Below are 17,265 nucleotides of genomic sequence, written 5' to 3'. Positions count from 1 at the left end.
TAAAATGTTGTTAAGCTTAATATAGATGGTGCTGACGACCATAGCACTGGAAAGGGAGGAATAGGGTTTTTTTACAAACCACATAGGTAGCTGGATACTTGGATTTCCCTGACACCTTACCTTTACGTCTATTCTTCAAGAGGAACTTGCATTGTTATATGGACTACAACTCGCCAAGGATTTGAACATCATATCTTTGCGGATCGAACGTGACTCACAGGTATTATGCTCTATGCTTAGCGAAGTAAATGATAAATACTCACAAATTCTTGCTAAATGTAGGTCACTTCTCAATAATCTTGGAGGGCCACCTGTCCAAGAAGCAAACACATTAGCTGATATTTTGTCCAAATATGGTTGTAATAATAATATAAGCGAAAAGGTGCAAATATACCCCTCAACTATGCGATTTAGAGCAAGTATATCCCTCGTTAAAAAAGTGATGCAGATATAACCCTGCCGTTACACAAATGGTGCAAATATACCCTTTTTCGCTGACAGAATTTTAAAAAAAAACATTTAGCTTATTTTTTAATTAAGAAAATGTCACGTGATTTTTTTTTTTTTAAAAAAAAAAAGTCTACCCATTACTTTTTAGTAGACTTATTCTTTTAAAGCCACAAGACAATTTTTTTTCCTAGTGAGTTGTTTGGTTCGTTTTAAAAAATACCTCCTTGGCTTTAAAAAAAAATAAGTCTACCCATTTTTAAAACGAACCAGAGCCGACCGACCAGAAAAACATTACCACGTGACTTTAAAAAATAAGCCTACTAAAAAAATGGGTGGACTTATTTTATAAGCTATGTTGCATTTTTTTTTTTAAATTAAAAAACAAGGTAAATGATTTTTTTTTTTTAAAACTCTGTCAGCGAAAAGCATATATTCTCACCATTTGTGTAACAACAAGAGTATATATGATCTAATTTTTTAACGAGAAATATATCTACTCTAAATCGCAAAGTTAAAGGAGTATATTTGCACCTTTTCCCATAATATAATGTTATTACTGTCCTGCCATGTTTTACTTAACCGCCTTCGTTCGTATGTAAACTGGCAGCAGCATTCATCTTTCGTAATAACCAGAGCTTGGGTTGATTCTGAAGCATAATTATCATCTAACAACTTGTTATACTATGTGCTACCGCGCTTCTCAAAGCAGATTTATATTCCAACATCCAAATCCAATTGATTGTTAATTCATAGACATTAAGTAATCCAATTTCGTAAACAAGGAACTTCCAACATTCAAATCCTTTTTCTTCAAGTATTGAAGGGATTAAGTTACTCGGTTTTTAGGCACTTTTAGCAATTTAAATTGTACAAAATGAATTGAGAAACCAAAAATATAATTCAAGAAACCAACGAATAAATGTATCAATGATCAGAGCCATGTAAGATGTGTACGCTATTATCCAACTGATTGTTACTAATAGTCTCCAAAAGTTCATGGATTTGAACCAATTGAGTGTGAGTTTTTTCTCCTGCAATAAACTCATGAACAACACCATTAATCTCAAGGGAGCTACAACCTGGTACTTTGTCTATATATTCGCTTTTCATCTTCTTCCTTACCCTTCTCGCATTGTCGTGTTTACCTGCTGCAGCATAAATATTCGAGAGTAGAACGTATGCTCCGCTATGCCTTTCTAATTTCACAATTCTCTCCGCAGCAGCCTCAGCCAAATCAACGAGTCCATGATTCCCGCACGCGCTTAATAATGCTCGCCACCCTATTGCTTCTTCGGAAGGAACGCTCGAATTAGGCATGTTTTGGACTACATTTTTCGCTTCCTCAACCAGCCCGGCTCTACTGAGAACGTCGATTATGCATCCGTAATGTTCACCTTTGGGGTCGATACGATACACATTACACATTAGATTCAACAAATTTAGAACTTCATTTGCCATCCCTGCATAACTACAAGCAGTGAACATCGAAATGAACGTAACATCATCCGGCCTAATCCCACAATTTCTCATCTTATTAAATAAACTTAGTGCCTCTAAACCGTTTCCATTCATAGCAAATCCAGATATCATAGCATTCCAACAAATAAGGTCTTTTTGAGGCATTTCATCGAACAACTTCTCTGCTATATCCAAACAACCACATTTTGCATACATAACAATAAGAGCAGTCCCTAATTTCAAACTCATAGCCATTCTCAACTTCTCTACATATCTATGTATCCAAATTCCAATATCAAGTGAACCCAAATGCGCACAAGCAGAAAGTACACTGACAAAAATAGCCTCATCAGGTCCAATCCCAGTAATTTGCATTTGCCTAAACAATTTTAACCCTTCTTTAAAACAATTATTTTGTACATAACAAGAAATCATAGCACCCCAAACACCTCTATCTTTCACTTCACATTCCTCAAAAATCAATCTTGCTTCATAAACATCTCCTCTTTTTGCATAACCAGATATCAAAACAGTCCAAGAAACAACACATTTCCAAGAAATCTCATAAAAAACAAATCTTGCAGCTTCCATATTGTCAAAACCAGTGTAAAAACCTATTAAAGTATTACCCACAAAAGTATCAATCAAGAACCCAAATTTCAAGATTGTCCCATGTACCAATTCTCCAAGATAACAACTTTTTAATTGACCACAAGCTTTTAATACATAAGGGAGTGTATAATTATCAGGGTACATACCAATACTCAACATATTTTTGTATATCTCTATGGTTCTGTTAACCTCACCTTTGAGCAAAAAAGATTTTATCATAGTATTAAATATACAAATTGTGGGTTCTTGTATTTGTTCAAATATTTTAAATCCATAATTTGGACTACCAAGATTAGGGTTTGAACAGAAAGCTAATAACCTGCTTAAGGCAAAGCTATTTTTACCAAGTCCACATGTGATTACTTGTCCATGTGCTTGTTTGAGTTGCTTCATATTCTTGCATTTTTCTAGTAGGAAAAGACATCTTTTTGTGCATATTGACATTAGACTTTGCTAAAATTTTCATTTAGAAAGAAGGGGCTTTGGTGTTTTACTGTGGCAGCAGATTCACTCTAATATTGCAACTGATGGTCTGATGCTAAGTAGGCGCTTGGTCATTGAAACCAAATATTTTTTTCACTTTATTTGGAGACTTTGAAGCTGAATTTCAAGATGGGATTGTGTTGGTTATAGTTTTTGCAAATAATGTTTGATTATTTAAATATATTTTTTTTCTAAAAAAAAAAACATGAAATATGATTTACCCACCTAATTTCTAAAAACTAACAAAATTATTCAACTTGACTAATTTACCCGAATTTGTCATTCTTATTATTTTCTTCCATTATCCAAACGACATTTGTTAACTCTAATACTAATTTTTTTCTTCTAATACTTAATGGGTAGTAGAGCATGCAACAGTTTGCTGGTTGATATAAATGAAGTCATTTTTAAGAAAATAAAAAATTTAGGGTAAAATTTGAAAAAGAAAAATGCAACGGTTCAAAACTGAAAGTGAAAACTATGAAAATAGGGTTTAGGTGTATTCCAAATTTCAAATACAACTTAAATTCCAAATACAAGTTTAAGTTGTATTTTAAATTTTGGACAAACACTAATTTTCAAAAAGTGAAAAAATTCCGGAAAAAGGTGAATAATTGTCATGGCCAAATAAACGTAATAAAAATTTTCATTTGCCTTTGCTAAATTTTCATTTAGAAAGAAGGGGAAGGTGTTTTATTGTGGCAGTAGATTCACTCTAATATTGCAACTGATGGTCTGATTGTTATATCCCGTGTTTTTGTACATTGTGACATCCGAGATAATTACGATAAGTTAAGGACAGGATTATTCCGGGAAACGAAGTAGAGACTTTTAGTTGTTTTATAGGCATGAGTTGTGTATGATTTTATTGGCATGGAAGCATTAAGGAAACATTTGGGGTTGAATTTTATTTTTGGAAAGCTTTTATTCATGAAAAAGGAACAAAAAAAATATAATTATAAGGGGCCATGTGGCCGGCCACCTTGGGGTGGGCCATGGCCACATGGATGGCCATAATATGAAAATAAAAGATGACTTGGTCATCTTATTCTTCATCTTCCACACTTGAAGAAAAATCAAGAAACTTTGAGAAAGAGAGGAGGAGAGAAACGGCCAAGCATGGCAAAATTTGGCCATGAGATTTTGATGAAGGAAAATTATTTTCTTCCATGTTTTCTACTCTTTGGAAGGTGCTAAACAACATGGAACAATTGTTAGAACAAGAAAATCCTTGGTTCATGCAAGTTCTCAACCTTGGCCAAGTGAAGAACTAAGTGAAGAAAGGTGAGTTTTATCTTGTTTTTAGGTGTTATAAATGGTTTATGTGTGTTGTAGTATGCTAAAAAGGATGAAATTCATGAAAAAGTTGCATGTGGAGTTGAGGCCGAAAATGTGGTGTTTGGCCGTGGGTGTGTTGTTGTGTTGTGGTGATGGACTAAGCTCATGTAACATGCCTAGTGTTGTTGTAGTGTGTGTGGAATGGAAGAGAATCATTAATGTGTGTGTGTGTGTGGAGTTGGCCGAATGTAGGCCAAGTTTCATAACAAAGAATGAATTAATTTTCTTTAGCATTTTGGTTGTTGTCGTTGTGAATTCTATGTCGAAAATGCAAGTTTAATGATCAAAATGGATGTTGTATGGTTGTGGATCGATTTGGAAGTTAGTGCGTCCTTAATGCAAATTTTGTTTGTATGAGAATGGCATTATTAATGTGTGGATTAGTGGCGTAATTATGAATTTGGAGGAAAAGAATGTATGTTGGATTGTTTTCGGGTTTGGAGAGGAATTCGGGTGAGTTGGAATGATATTTGGGTTGTTTTGAATATTGTGTGAATGCCTTAAAATGTTCTTGAATATTGTTTGTATGGATTCGGATTAGTATTTGAATGTATAAGCGTTGATATTGGTTTGAATGTAAGTGATTAAGTTGAATAAATAGAATGTCGTCGAACATGTAGAAAAGAGTTATTAATGTTAGAATGTATTCGGAATTGATTATTGTTGTCGTGGTTTGGTTGTTGTTGAATTTGGCCGAGTTGAATTCTCGGGCTGTTGTATTCACAGGGGAAATGCTGCCCAAATTTCTGCAAAATTAAGTGCTAGTCGAAATTGAAGTTTAAGAATCTATAGCTAACGTTTGACATCAAATGATGTTATTGTAGATTTTGGAGAAGTCGTGATGAAATTTTGGATTGATTTAAGAAGCGAACGAGGTATGTGAAGCTTAACACTTCTTTCTTTGGCATGTCCCAGTGTTAATTAGGCTATGACACGAGCCTCGGGGTAACTCCACTCTCGAGATCCGAGCTTATACATGTATCTTATTTGCTTCTCAAAGTTCACTCTTTTAATGAAACCTAACTTGGGTTTTTATGTCTTTCATTTGATTGAATTTTAAAAGTTTTATAAATAATTTTGCTACTAAAAGGTCCCGAACTTCAAACGCTCGTAACTTTTGCATACGAGCTCGGATCGCCCCGAAACATAATAGGTAACTTCATAAGACATAAATTTCCCCCAACTCTCGTAGTCGGGCTCGGATGAGATCGGCACCCGTCCGTGGGGCCCGCGGCTTTTCTACGTTTATCCTTAATGACCTTCGAGAAAGATTTGATATTACTTTCACCTTAATTTCCGCATATGGATTTCTACTTATTTAATGAGTTTGTGATTATGATTTTATGCATATTATTGTCACTCACGACTCCGCTCGTGTATACGGTTAGTACTTCTTTCACCGGATCCCGGGCCGGTTATGTATCGTGCGCACTATGTTATTTTTCGGTGTGATGCTGTGTTACGGTTCACCGAGCTCTCCGCTAGAGGGCCGGGTTCCGTTTGGTGTGATGCTGTGTTATGGCGTTACGGTAGGCTATGATGTGTTATGGGGATATGTCGGGTACGGAGATATGAACCTTCTGGTGTGATGCTGTGGCGTGGCGCCAACGACAGGCGGGCGACCACCGTTCTAAGAGCCCTATGCATGATTTGTATTTTTGTGAGTAAGCATTATGATATTTTGAATATTGCATTTACTTTCCGTACTTCTGGTTTTGACTATGATCTTGTTTACTATATTTCATGCTTTGCATACTCAGTACATATTCCGTACGACCCTTTCTTCGAAATTCTTCATCTTTAAGGCAGTACGATACTTACTTGGATAACCCTCCAAATTTAGGATTCCCGTTCGGTGACTTGAGCGCTCCCTTGTTCTGGAGCCTATACTTTGATCCAGCTTTTGTTATTATGTATATATATAGATGCATATGTTTATTCACGGGTACGGCGGGGCCCTGTCCCGTCATATGATTCTGTTATGACTCTTAGAGGTCTGTAGACATATATGTGTGGGTTATGGGTATTCACTGTTCAGTCGTGTCTGTGTAATTTGTGATTTGGACGTCCCCTATACTATGATAGCCTTATCGGCTTATTTGTGATATTATCTGTTGGATTATGATAACGGTATGTATATCTGTACATTTGTGACAGCTTTGGGGCGACGTTCCACTTTTCTGTAAATATTTGTAATTTGTTCACGGTATAAGCTACTCGTACGCTATTTCGGGTTAATGGGTGTGTAGGGGTGCCCAGACCGGGCACTAGTCGCGGCCTACGGGGTTGGGTCGTGACACTGATGTGGTGCCTAGCTTGCTATATGTCATCTTCTTGAGTTGCTTCACTTTATTGTGGCACCTAGCTTTCAATATGTCGTTAGCTTTCTATATTACTGATCCCTTGTTTGATACATTTTTACAATTTACTATTAGTTATGCACCCTATCTGATATTATCATATGTAAAAAAAAAAATATTTTGTAAATCTCATTGACAACCCACGAAATAACAGGACAAGTTCTTGAAACCATAACATAACAATTATTAAAAATACTAAAAATAAAATTAACACGTTTCTCTCTCTAGCTCATGCTCTCAGCTTATGTTAGTTAACGTGCGCCGAGGTGGGTGCCATGGCAAAGGGAGGTGGCAGAGGACGAGGACGACTGCGGCAAGAAACCATTGTTGCCTTTGGTAGCTCGGTTGGAGCTCGATTGCAGCAAAAGTTGGAAAAGCAAAATCAGATAGTAAAGACACCAATACTAACGACACACTCGAGAGGGAAAGATACAACTGGCAAATCTGGGGCTAATGAGGTCGCTAAGAGACTTAATCTTACTGGTGAACCAACACCAGTTGCGATTCCAGCCTTGCAAGTAATTACAGGACCAATTGGTAGGATAGAGGATTCAAGTGATGCTGTGGCGGCTACAAACCCTAATAGGGCTGAAGGTGATACTACTACGCAAATTCCAGCCGTTAACTCAACTAATGGGTCAGAACAGATACCAATACGGGTTGAAGATAGAGGAGAAAAACAAGCTCCATGGACAAACCTCTTCGCTGGGAACAGATCTGCAGAGAATGGTATGACTCTTACTTATATTCCCCCTACAGTAATAGATGGTAAACTAGTTGCTCAAGTAGAAGAGGATGAGATTAAGGAGGAGGAGACTAAATGGAGACGTGCTCTTATTGCATACTTTATTGGTGCTGTGCCTGGATACAATGCTATGCTTAGATATGTTAGACAAAATTGGGGTGGGGTTGCTGAACCAGAACTTTATCTTCACGAAGAGGGCTATTACGTGATTAAGTTTCATGATCTGGATGATATGCAAGAAATATTCTGTGGAGGACCCTATACCTATAATAACAGGCCTATCATATTGAAACAATGCACACCAGATTTTGATTTCTCTGTGGAGTACCCACTGAAATTCCACTATGGGTCAAATTTCCTGGCCTTCCCATGAGTTTTTGGGGGAATTAGGGCTCTCAGTCGAGTAGCTAGTCTCATTGGTACGCCATTATTTGCGGATGAGTGCACCACAAAGAGAACAAGAATATCGTTTGCCAGAATGTTAATAGAAGTAGATGTTACTAAAGAGCTCCCAAATACAGTTCTGGTCCAAGGACCTGGTGGTGTAACTTTTGAGCAATCTGTTGATTATGACTGGAAACCTGCATATTGCCAAAAATGCCTTGTTGTTGGCCATATCTGCCCAGAACCAAAACCTCCTATGGAACAAGCTCAGGCCCCAGCTAGAGTGGTCCCTAGAAGGAGAAGAGCAAATAAGAAGGTATACCAAGAATGGCAAACTAAAGGTCCATTACCTGGACTAGAGGTAGCAAAGACATGTAGATCAACCAAGCTCTTCCATGAGTACACTTACTGCACTAGTTCAGCAAGCACAAAGCTCAAAAGAGATGACATCTCAAAGTCCAAGGCAAACAGGTAAAGGGAAAACAGCTACAACCAGTCCTGAATTCAATCATGACAATTTTCCTGTTCTTGGAACTGTGGTAAAAACAAAAGAGAATGGAGATACAAATAATGCACCTACTAAAAGAGATTCTCTTCATGTGGATAGGGGAGGAGGAACAAAACATACTAAATGAATTGGTTGTTTTGGAACATAAGGGGAGTGAATAAGAGGTATAAACAAAAGGAGATTAAATAGTGCCTCAAGAATAAAAATGTTAGTCTGGCTGGTATTGTTGAGACAAGAGTCAAGACACATAAAGCTAGTAGTATTAGTAATTCTATAGCACTAGGCTGGGGATTGATCAGGAACTATCAAGAGGCACAGAATGGGAGAATGCGGTTCTTTGGAACCCCAGAAACTACATAGTTTCAGTATTAAAATCTAATGCACAATTCATATATTGCCTGGTTAAAGGGACAGTTGGGACTGCTGAATATCTAGTAACAGTAATTTATGGATATAATAGCATAGAACAGAGGAAAGCGCTCTGGGCTGGCCTAACTGATGTGTCTCAAGAAGTGACTTTACCTTGGCTTATTTGTGGTGATTTCAACTCAGTGTTACTGCCTGATGATAGACTATATGGAAACCCTGTAAACTATGCAGAAGTCAGGGATTTCAGTGATTGTATGCAATACTTACAGCTGAATGAACTCAACTGGCAGGGTGAATACTACACGTAGAGTAACAAACAGAGTGGGGCAGATAGAATTTTGAGTAGAATAGATAGAGCATTTGGTAACCATGATTGGATGTTATTATGGGGACAAGTAACACTGGAATATGACCTACCTAATATCTCAGATCATGCCTCTATGGTGTTGAGATTGGATGATGCTCAGATAGCTATCAAGACTCCATTCAGATTCTTTAATATATAGGCTGAGCATAGTAAATTCTTGGAGATTGTGGAAGAAGTGTGGCAGCAACAACTAGATAAATATCCAATGAAAAACATTTGGCTCAAACTCAAAGCACTCAGGCCTGCTTTGAAGAGACTAAATGCTGAAGAATTCCAAGGAATAAAGCTGAGAATAGTACATGCTAGGCAAGAACTGGCAGAGATACAAAAGCAAATTGACACTCATGCTGATGATGTATTATTGCAGCAAGAGAAAACTGCTCTACAAAACCTTGAAAAATGGTCTTTGCTTGAGGAGAGTGCTCTCAAGCAAAAATCTAGAGCTAAGTGGATATAGTTAGGTGATGGTAAATCCAAATATTTTCATGCTGTTATAAAGGAAAGAAATCAGAGGAAGCAGATAGTGGAGATCAATTCACTCACAGGCAGCAAACTTACAGAATCTACAGAGATTAAAATAGAGATATTACAGTTTTATAAGTCCCTAATGGGTGCCTCATCAACCTCCTTGCCTGCTGTCAATAGAGAGATTATGAAAAAGGGTCCAAAGACTAACTCATGATCAACAAGTGCACCTGTGTAGAGAAGTTGCGATGTTGAGTAGTTGAGGCCACTCATAGCCTATTGGAGATGATAAATCTCCTGGCATTGATGGATTTAATGCAGTTTTTTTTAAGAAAGCGTGGCTTGTAATCAAAACTGATATTCTCATAGTTGTTAAGGCTTTTTTTTTTGTAACAGGGAAACTGTACAGAGCAATCAACTGTACAATAGTTACACTGATACCTAAGACTCCTAAACCTGCTACAGTTAAAGAGTTTCGGCCAATTGCTTGCTGTACTAGCCTCTACAAGATTATTGGTAAGATTCTAACAGCTAGAATCAACCTGTTATAGTAGGAATAATTTGTGAAGCACAGTCTGGATTTATACCTGGCAGGAAGATCCAAGATAACATCATTTTATCTCATGAACTTGTTAGAGCATACACTAGAAAGCACACCTCACCTAGATGTGTTATTAAAGTAGATCTTCAAAAAGAATATGACTCTATCGAATGGAGCTACTTAGAACAAGTGCTTAGGGAATTGAAGTTTCTAGGAAAATTCTTAGGATGGATAATGGAGTGTGTTAAATCAGTAAACTACACCATCGTGATCAATGGAGAGCCCCATTTGATGCTGCTAGGGGCCTCAGACAAGGGGATCCAATATCCCCTTACCTGTTTACTATGGCTATGGAGTATCTAAGTAGACATTTAAATGAGCTTAAGCACTGTGAGCAATTTAAATACCATCCTAGATGCTCCAAGTTGAGGATTACTCATCTCAGCTTTGCTGATGACTTGTTGCTGTTTGCCAAAGCTGATTTGCCTTCTGTTGCTGCTTTTCAAACCTGTTTCAATTCATTCTCTCAAGCTTCAGGATTACAAGCTAACCTAGGAAAAAGCTCAGTGTATTTTGGTGGGACTAAACAGGAGGTACAAGACAGTATCTTATCCCTTCTTAGCTATTCATGCGGAGAATTACCATTCAAGTATCTAGGAGTCCCTCTTTCCACTAAGAAGTTGACTATGGTCCAGTGGTTGCCATTAATTGAGAAGATAACTGCCAAAATCTCAACTTGGACAGATAAGAAACTATCATATGCTGGCAGATTACAATTGGTTCAAGCTGTTATATTTGGTATCCAAGCATATTGGTCCCAAATGTTCATAATGCCTAGCAAAGTCCTCAAAGCAATAGAGTCGCACTGTAGGAGCTATGTTTGGTCTGGGACAAATGTAATAGCTAAGAAAGCCCTTGTGGCTTGGGACAGGGTATGCACTCCAAAATCAGCAGGTGGGCTTAACTTGACAAATTTGCAACTCTGGAATAAAGCAGCTATAGCCAAAACATGTTGGGACTTGGAACATAAACAAGATAAACTTTGGATTCAGTGGATTCATGCTTTTTATATCAAGGAGCAGCAATTTCATGAGGCACAACTACCACAGCAAGGCTGTTGGATGGTAAGGAAAATCCTGGAAACTCGAGCATTGACTGGACAGATTCAGCACAACAATTTTACTGGCAAGTCTATTATTAGTCATATTTACCTCCAGTTACTTGGAACTCACCAAAGACCCTTATGGAAGTGCTTGATGTTCAGTAACACTGCTAGACCAGCATTTTTCACTATGTGGCTACAACTACAAGATTGATTACTCACTAAAGATAGACTGCATAGCTGGGGTATGGATGTTGAAACAGACTGTGTATTGTGTCAAAATCACCAAGAAACCAGGATCCACTTGTTTACTAGCTGTGCCTTCATAATTGCCATTTGGAAAAAGCTTTCAAGCTGGTCTCAAAGCCAGTTTCGTCCTAGCAGCTGCTGGAATCAACACCTGGATCAGATAGTTCAGAAGGCCAAAGGATGATGTATGCTGAGTTCATTTATGCCATTTGGATGGAGAGAAACCAATGAGTTTTTGAGCAGCAGAGTAGAGGATGGGACTTGATTGCAAGAGAGGTAGCTTATATTTGTGGTGTGAGAGCAAGTAAAAGAGTTACAACTATTATCCAGCAGTTCTTATTCTAAGTAAATAGTTGTTTACTTCTTTTTGGTGTAGGATGTAGTTTTAACAAGAAAATGGCAAGTGAGTATAAACTTGCTAAGGTTTGTAATTATTCACTGGTGATTAATAAAAAGAAAATTGATTACCAAAAAAAAAAAAAAACCATAATATAACGTACTTTAATCATTTCATATAAAGTATGGACAAGAGCTCATAAGCATGTCTAAACTATCTGCGTAAAGTTTCAAAATACAATCCATTTCACAAACATGTATATTAACATGGTCAACATCATAACGACTTTAAAATATGATCAATCATCATAAACATATTCAATGGTGTGGTCAAATTTAATGCAAATAAATATAAGCATGAGCGGTAAGGCTCGAAGGTATCAAATGCAAAAGCTTCAAACCGACCATAAGGCCCAAAAGCATCGACCATAAGGTTATCGGCTCGCGCGTGATATGACCCAAAGGTATTAAGGTTAAGGCCTACCACTAAACTTGTCAATCCGGCAGGGTCAACTCGAGCTCGACCCGAAATGATGATGGACCGACCTAAGATAGCTCAGATTAGGAACGATGTGAGGGGGGGGGGGGATTCGATTCGGGGTCTGGGCCTGGGCTTGATGGACCAACACAAGTAGGATCCTTGGACACGACCCACCGATGCACCACCCCTTTTGAAATTTATTCGTTTGAAAGAAAGGGAAATTGGGCAAATATAATTGTTCGACCAAATAACAAAAAAGTGGCCCCCGCAACCTTGGGCTTCGAATCGGTCGGTTCGGTTCGATTTTGAAAGTTATTGGTTTGACTTATCAGTTATTTGGTTTGTAGACACGCTAAACCATTAAGATATCGGTTAATCGATAATTGAATGTTATAGGCTTAACTGTTAAAGCTTCACACAATTTTTTTTGATTGAGAATCAGTTAAAGAGACAAAGGTAACTGAAAGTGTAAGGATCTCTGGATAAATAGTCCAAGTTCATTGGATTTTTTTCGATATGTTATGAGTCTCACTTCACTTAAAGAAGCACAAACCATTGTGTTGTTGAATCTATAGTCATTCCAGGATTTCCAATAGCTTAACATTTTCACGGAAGAAATTTTCAAGAGTTGTTGATTTTTAAAGTAGAGACCACAATCAAGAACAATAATACTAGTAGCTCATAATGGATCCTCCAAAGTAGAGACTGAGAAATGTGAAGTGAAGTTTTGATCGACAAAATGAACTAAACTAAATCCTAAGTCACTTTGTATATTGAAGAGTAAAATTTTATTTAAATAAATTACTATTGGGTTATCGATTCACCCCTTAAAAGAAGTGATGAAACCGAGAAGTGAACCAATAACCCAATAGCTTGGGACAGTGAACCAATACCCTAATTATTAAACCAATAACCCAAACTATGAACCCAACAACCCAATTATCGGTTCGGGTTATTGGTTTAACCATTAATTTACACAACTCTACCCCTACCCCAAAACATCCCCTACCACCTCAAGTTAAAATTGCACTTTAACACTTTTCACCTATAAATGCCTCTTACCTTTCTTCATTTTGACTCTACACCTCTCTTACTCTCTTAATTTGCTAACCAAATTCTACTTTAATTAGTTTAGTAAATTTGCTATTAACAAGATCAAGTGAAAACTTTCGACTATTCAGTTCATCAATTTACAGTCATCTTGTTTCTTTTTTCTCCGGCAGTTTAGTACATTCATTTCATCTCTTACTTTTACTTTGTATTTTAATTCACATATATTTATTTCTATTATTTTTGCATTTTATTTTTCATCATTTTAATTTACATAATGGATGCACTAAAAAAAGTAGGTAAAAGTTTACGTCCCGGGCTGAATGGGTAAGTAATTTTTTGGAAGGAATAGTACTAGCACTAGAAATTAATTTTGTATTCCAGAAACACCACCAAGCAAAATAGAAGACATAGCCAGGCTAGTTTCTTCACTAACAGAAAAGCTCCTAGCATGCTATCATGATTTCGGAATATATCTCTCATTTCAGGAAAATGAAAGGCGAAAATGCCCACATGATCTTAAAAATTGATCTTGAAAAAGCCTTTGATAGGCTTGAATGTGCTTTCATCAAAGATATTCTCATGGCTTTCAGGTTCCCAGCCCCCTCATTCAGCTCATCACGTCTTGAATCTCTACAAGCTCAATCTCTATCTTGATTAATGGTGATAAGACTGAATTCTTCTATCCCGCTAGGTGCATTAGTGTAACACCTCGTGCCTTCGGGATATGGTTCGACTCGTAAGATGAGAATATAATGCAATAGATATGGGAAGTGTAGGAAGTGTTTTGAAACCTATAATAGTTATAAGAAGTGTCTTTGGGAAAATTAAAGTTGGAAGCTACGCAACCGACCATGTTTTCAAGTGAACTTTGGCAAGGCCTCACTGCAAGTGGGCATAACCCCCTTATTCATTGGGAATTTGCGAAAGCTTCCTTAATGATAGTTGTATCACTTTGAAATACTTTTCCATTTGCATAAGTACTGTGGCAAACGGATCTCTGTAGACAAAACATAGTGCCCATTTTACTAAAGGTAGCATGCCGCACCCGTCGCGCGGGTGGTGCACGCCAAGTGCCTTTCTCAATCTTTTTTATTCTTGTGCAGCACCCATGCAACGCACGAGTTGAGATTCTTCAGACTTCATATATTTAGAATTATTTAAGGTCGGGTTTTATTTCCCCAACTTCCCCAAGTCCGAAAAACGTTCTAGAAAGATGTTAAACTCATCTAATGTATTAAGAACCCTTCAGGGTGAGTTTTAATGGTGTTTTAACATTGATTCCAACTCTCGAATACTCTTATTAACAAGATTAAACCTTGGGAATTCATAGATTATCGCCTAAATCTTCTTCTTGGACAAGAAGCCCTGGAATACGAAATTCTAGAACTTGATATCAAAAGGTAAGACCTTCATCCTACACTCGAATATAGTTAAGTGTTGGTATTTAGAGACAATACGTTCTTGAATTATAGTTGGTGAATATGATAGAGAATTATGAATGATTATATGATTAGAATGCTAGTTAACGGTTGCTGTTGATCTCATGGGTGAGGAGGGATGATGGTATTTATATCTATATGAGGTTCTAGTATCATTTAATGGCAAGAAGATAGGTTGTTAGATTAAGAAACACCATCAATGAAGGTTGTGGAGCTTGATGTCTACTAGGTGTTTGATAAAATTCTTAGATGACCAAACCATGAATGTTCTTTCAAATATTGGCTCCTTTTGACGTATATTGTTATAGATTAAAGCCGAATGGGTGATCGAACATAGTAGTACGCTTAAAGGAAGGAAATGAGGTATATAAGGCTAACTTTCAATGTGCGGGAATGTTATTGTTCTTCCCTGCTTCACGTTCTTTCACGATTACCACGAATTGCTTCAGATAAAGAGTTATGCGAAAGTCTTATGAAAATCTTCAGAACTTCTATTCTTAAACGATATGGTTCTGCAGTTCGTTCATGTATTTATTATGAATAACATGAACTCAGTACGTAATCAGTGTACACTCATGTTTGATATCCAATGAGTCTATGTCTTGAAAACCCACAATGCTTAAATTCTATGAACAACCCATAATTCCATGTCTAAGAATAGTGATACTAGTATTCCATGTTATGAATTACAATATGTTTCTCTGATTCATGATATAAATTGTTAAATGATGAAAACATGTATTTGGGCCCGAAGGCCGCAGCTTTATGTATACGTATACTTGGGCCTGGGGCCACAAAATTGTGCAATTATAATTGGGCTCGAGGTCACTGTTTATGAGCTTATTTAACAGGTGATTTCCCATATTCAGAAAAGGTAGAACTTATGACTATGATTCTCATATTCAGTTTAATTACCCTTATGTTTCACTTTCAGTATCAGTGTGTTTCATGTTTATTGATTTAGGCTGTCCTTTCCTCGAGCACTCTAAAACTGTTTATTTCTTTCAGTTGGTCATGCATACAAGTACAACTCAAATGTATTTACGTCCCTTTTTCCCATGGCCTGCATTTCACGATGCAGGAACTGATTTACATGACGACGGATCTGTTCGTTACGACCTCCTTTGTATCAGCTACTTGTGAGCCTCAGTCTCTTTGAGGGCGTTGCTTTTACTTTCATTATTAAGTTATGTTAGGCAGGCAGGTATTCCAGGGGGCCTTGTACAGGTAATCAATTAGTATTTTAGTACTCTTCAAAGGCTTCATAGACTAGAGTAGTAGTCAGACAGTATTTTCAGATATTATGTTAGTCGTGTTGGCTACACCTTTACATTCTCAAATATATCTCAGTATTTCTTTTTATAAGATTCAGCTAGACTTTCAGTAGCTCAACATGTTTATAAATTACATTCCGCATCGGTACATGTCCAATGTTGATTCAGTCAGTCATGTGGTTCGCTCGGTCACATACAGTCACGCACCGAGTGTCGTGTTATATCCAGGCCTAGTGGCATGACAAAGTGTCACGACCCAAATCGAAAGGCCATGACGGGCAGTCGGGCCCTACTTGCCGAGCACTGCTAAACATACTTTCATATCATAATCTTAAATAAGAGTGGACCCCAAGAGTCATCAGATGAAAATATGCTAAATCATAAGAGAAATACATTGAAAAGGGATGAGCTCGAAAAGACATACTATATGACTATACTCGAAAAAATAGTGCAAGCTGAGTAGGCCATCATGGAAATTATACAGCTGAAATATAGGCCGAGAGAGCCATCTAACTAACCCATGACTCTCTACAAGCCTCTACTGGAGTATATAACATAATAAGGTCGGGACAGGGCCCCGTCATACCCGTATGCACACAAAAGTGTAACATACCAAAAAGACAACAACAACTCCGGAACAAGAGGAGTGCTCCAATATCAGCTGAACAACAATCGTACAGGGGCAGATCATTAACCTACCCACCTGAACCTGCGGGCATGAAACGTAGTGCCCCCAGAAAAGGGACATCAGTACGAACAAAGTACTGAGTATATAAGGCATGAGAGTAACATAAAAGAGACATAAAATTACATAGGATGAAATGAATACAACCTGTATGTCTGAACTTCCTCTGAGGGCCAATGATATGCATAAATACTGTGCATGCATACATAAGGGGTCATACATATATATGCATATATAACGCTTATCAAGCTTCTATGGGCATCCCATCATATCATATCGGCCTCTGTGGGTATCATCATGTGACCAGCTAATCAGGTGGTAATACGCATATAGCGCCGTTGTCACGACCCGACTAGGGGCCATGACGGGAGCCCGATACTTGTACCGAGCACCCCTTATCTCGTATCATATTCTTATTACTAAGTGGGTCATATGAGCTATACCATACATTTTTTTCGTGCCGTGTTACTAATATTAACATTACAGCATAATCATAAGCGTAGGCTATTAAACTTTACTAGCACCTTATACAGTGGCGAGGACCCTCAAAGGTACGAAACATCTAA

The 17,265-nt window shown here is 37.5% G+C and overlaps 1 protein-coding gene across 1 annotated transcript; it reads right to left on the bottom strand.

The window, feature by feature from the left end:
• Positions 1–1,176: 1,176 nt before the first annotated feature.
• LOC132060821 (pentatricopeptide repeat-containing protein At2g20540-like) lies at positions 1,177–3,070 on the bottom strand. Its single transcript, XM_059453733.1, has one exon. It carries the CDS (start codon positions 2,962–2,964, stop codon positions 1,375–1,377), a length of 1,590 nt encoding a protein of 529 aa, XP_059309716.1. The 5' UTR covers positions 2,965–3,070; the 3' UTR covers positions 1,177–1,374.
• Positions 3,071–17,265: the final 14,195 nt, after the last annotated feature.

The sequence above is a fragment of the Lycium ferocissimum genome, chromosome 6 (assembly GCF_029784015.1).
Source record: "Lycium ferocissimum isolate CSIRO_LF1 chromosome 6, AGI_CSIRO_Lferr_CH_V1, whole genome shotgun sequence".
NCBI classification, from domain to species: Eukaryota; Viridiplantae; Streptophyta; class Magnoliopsida; order Solanales; family Solanaceae; genus Lycium; species Lycium ferocissimum.
The sequence above is the reverse complement of the archived record's forward strand: the minus strand, read 5'-3'. Positions and strand labels throughout refer to the sequence as shown.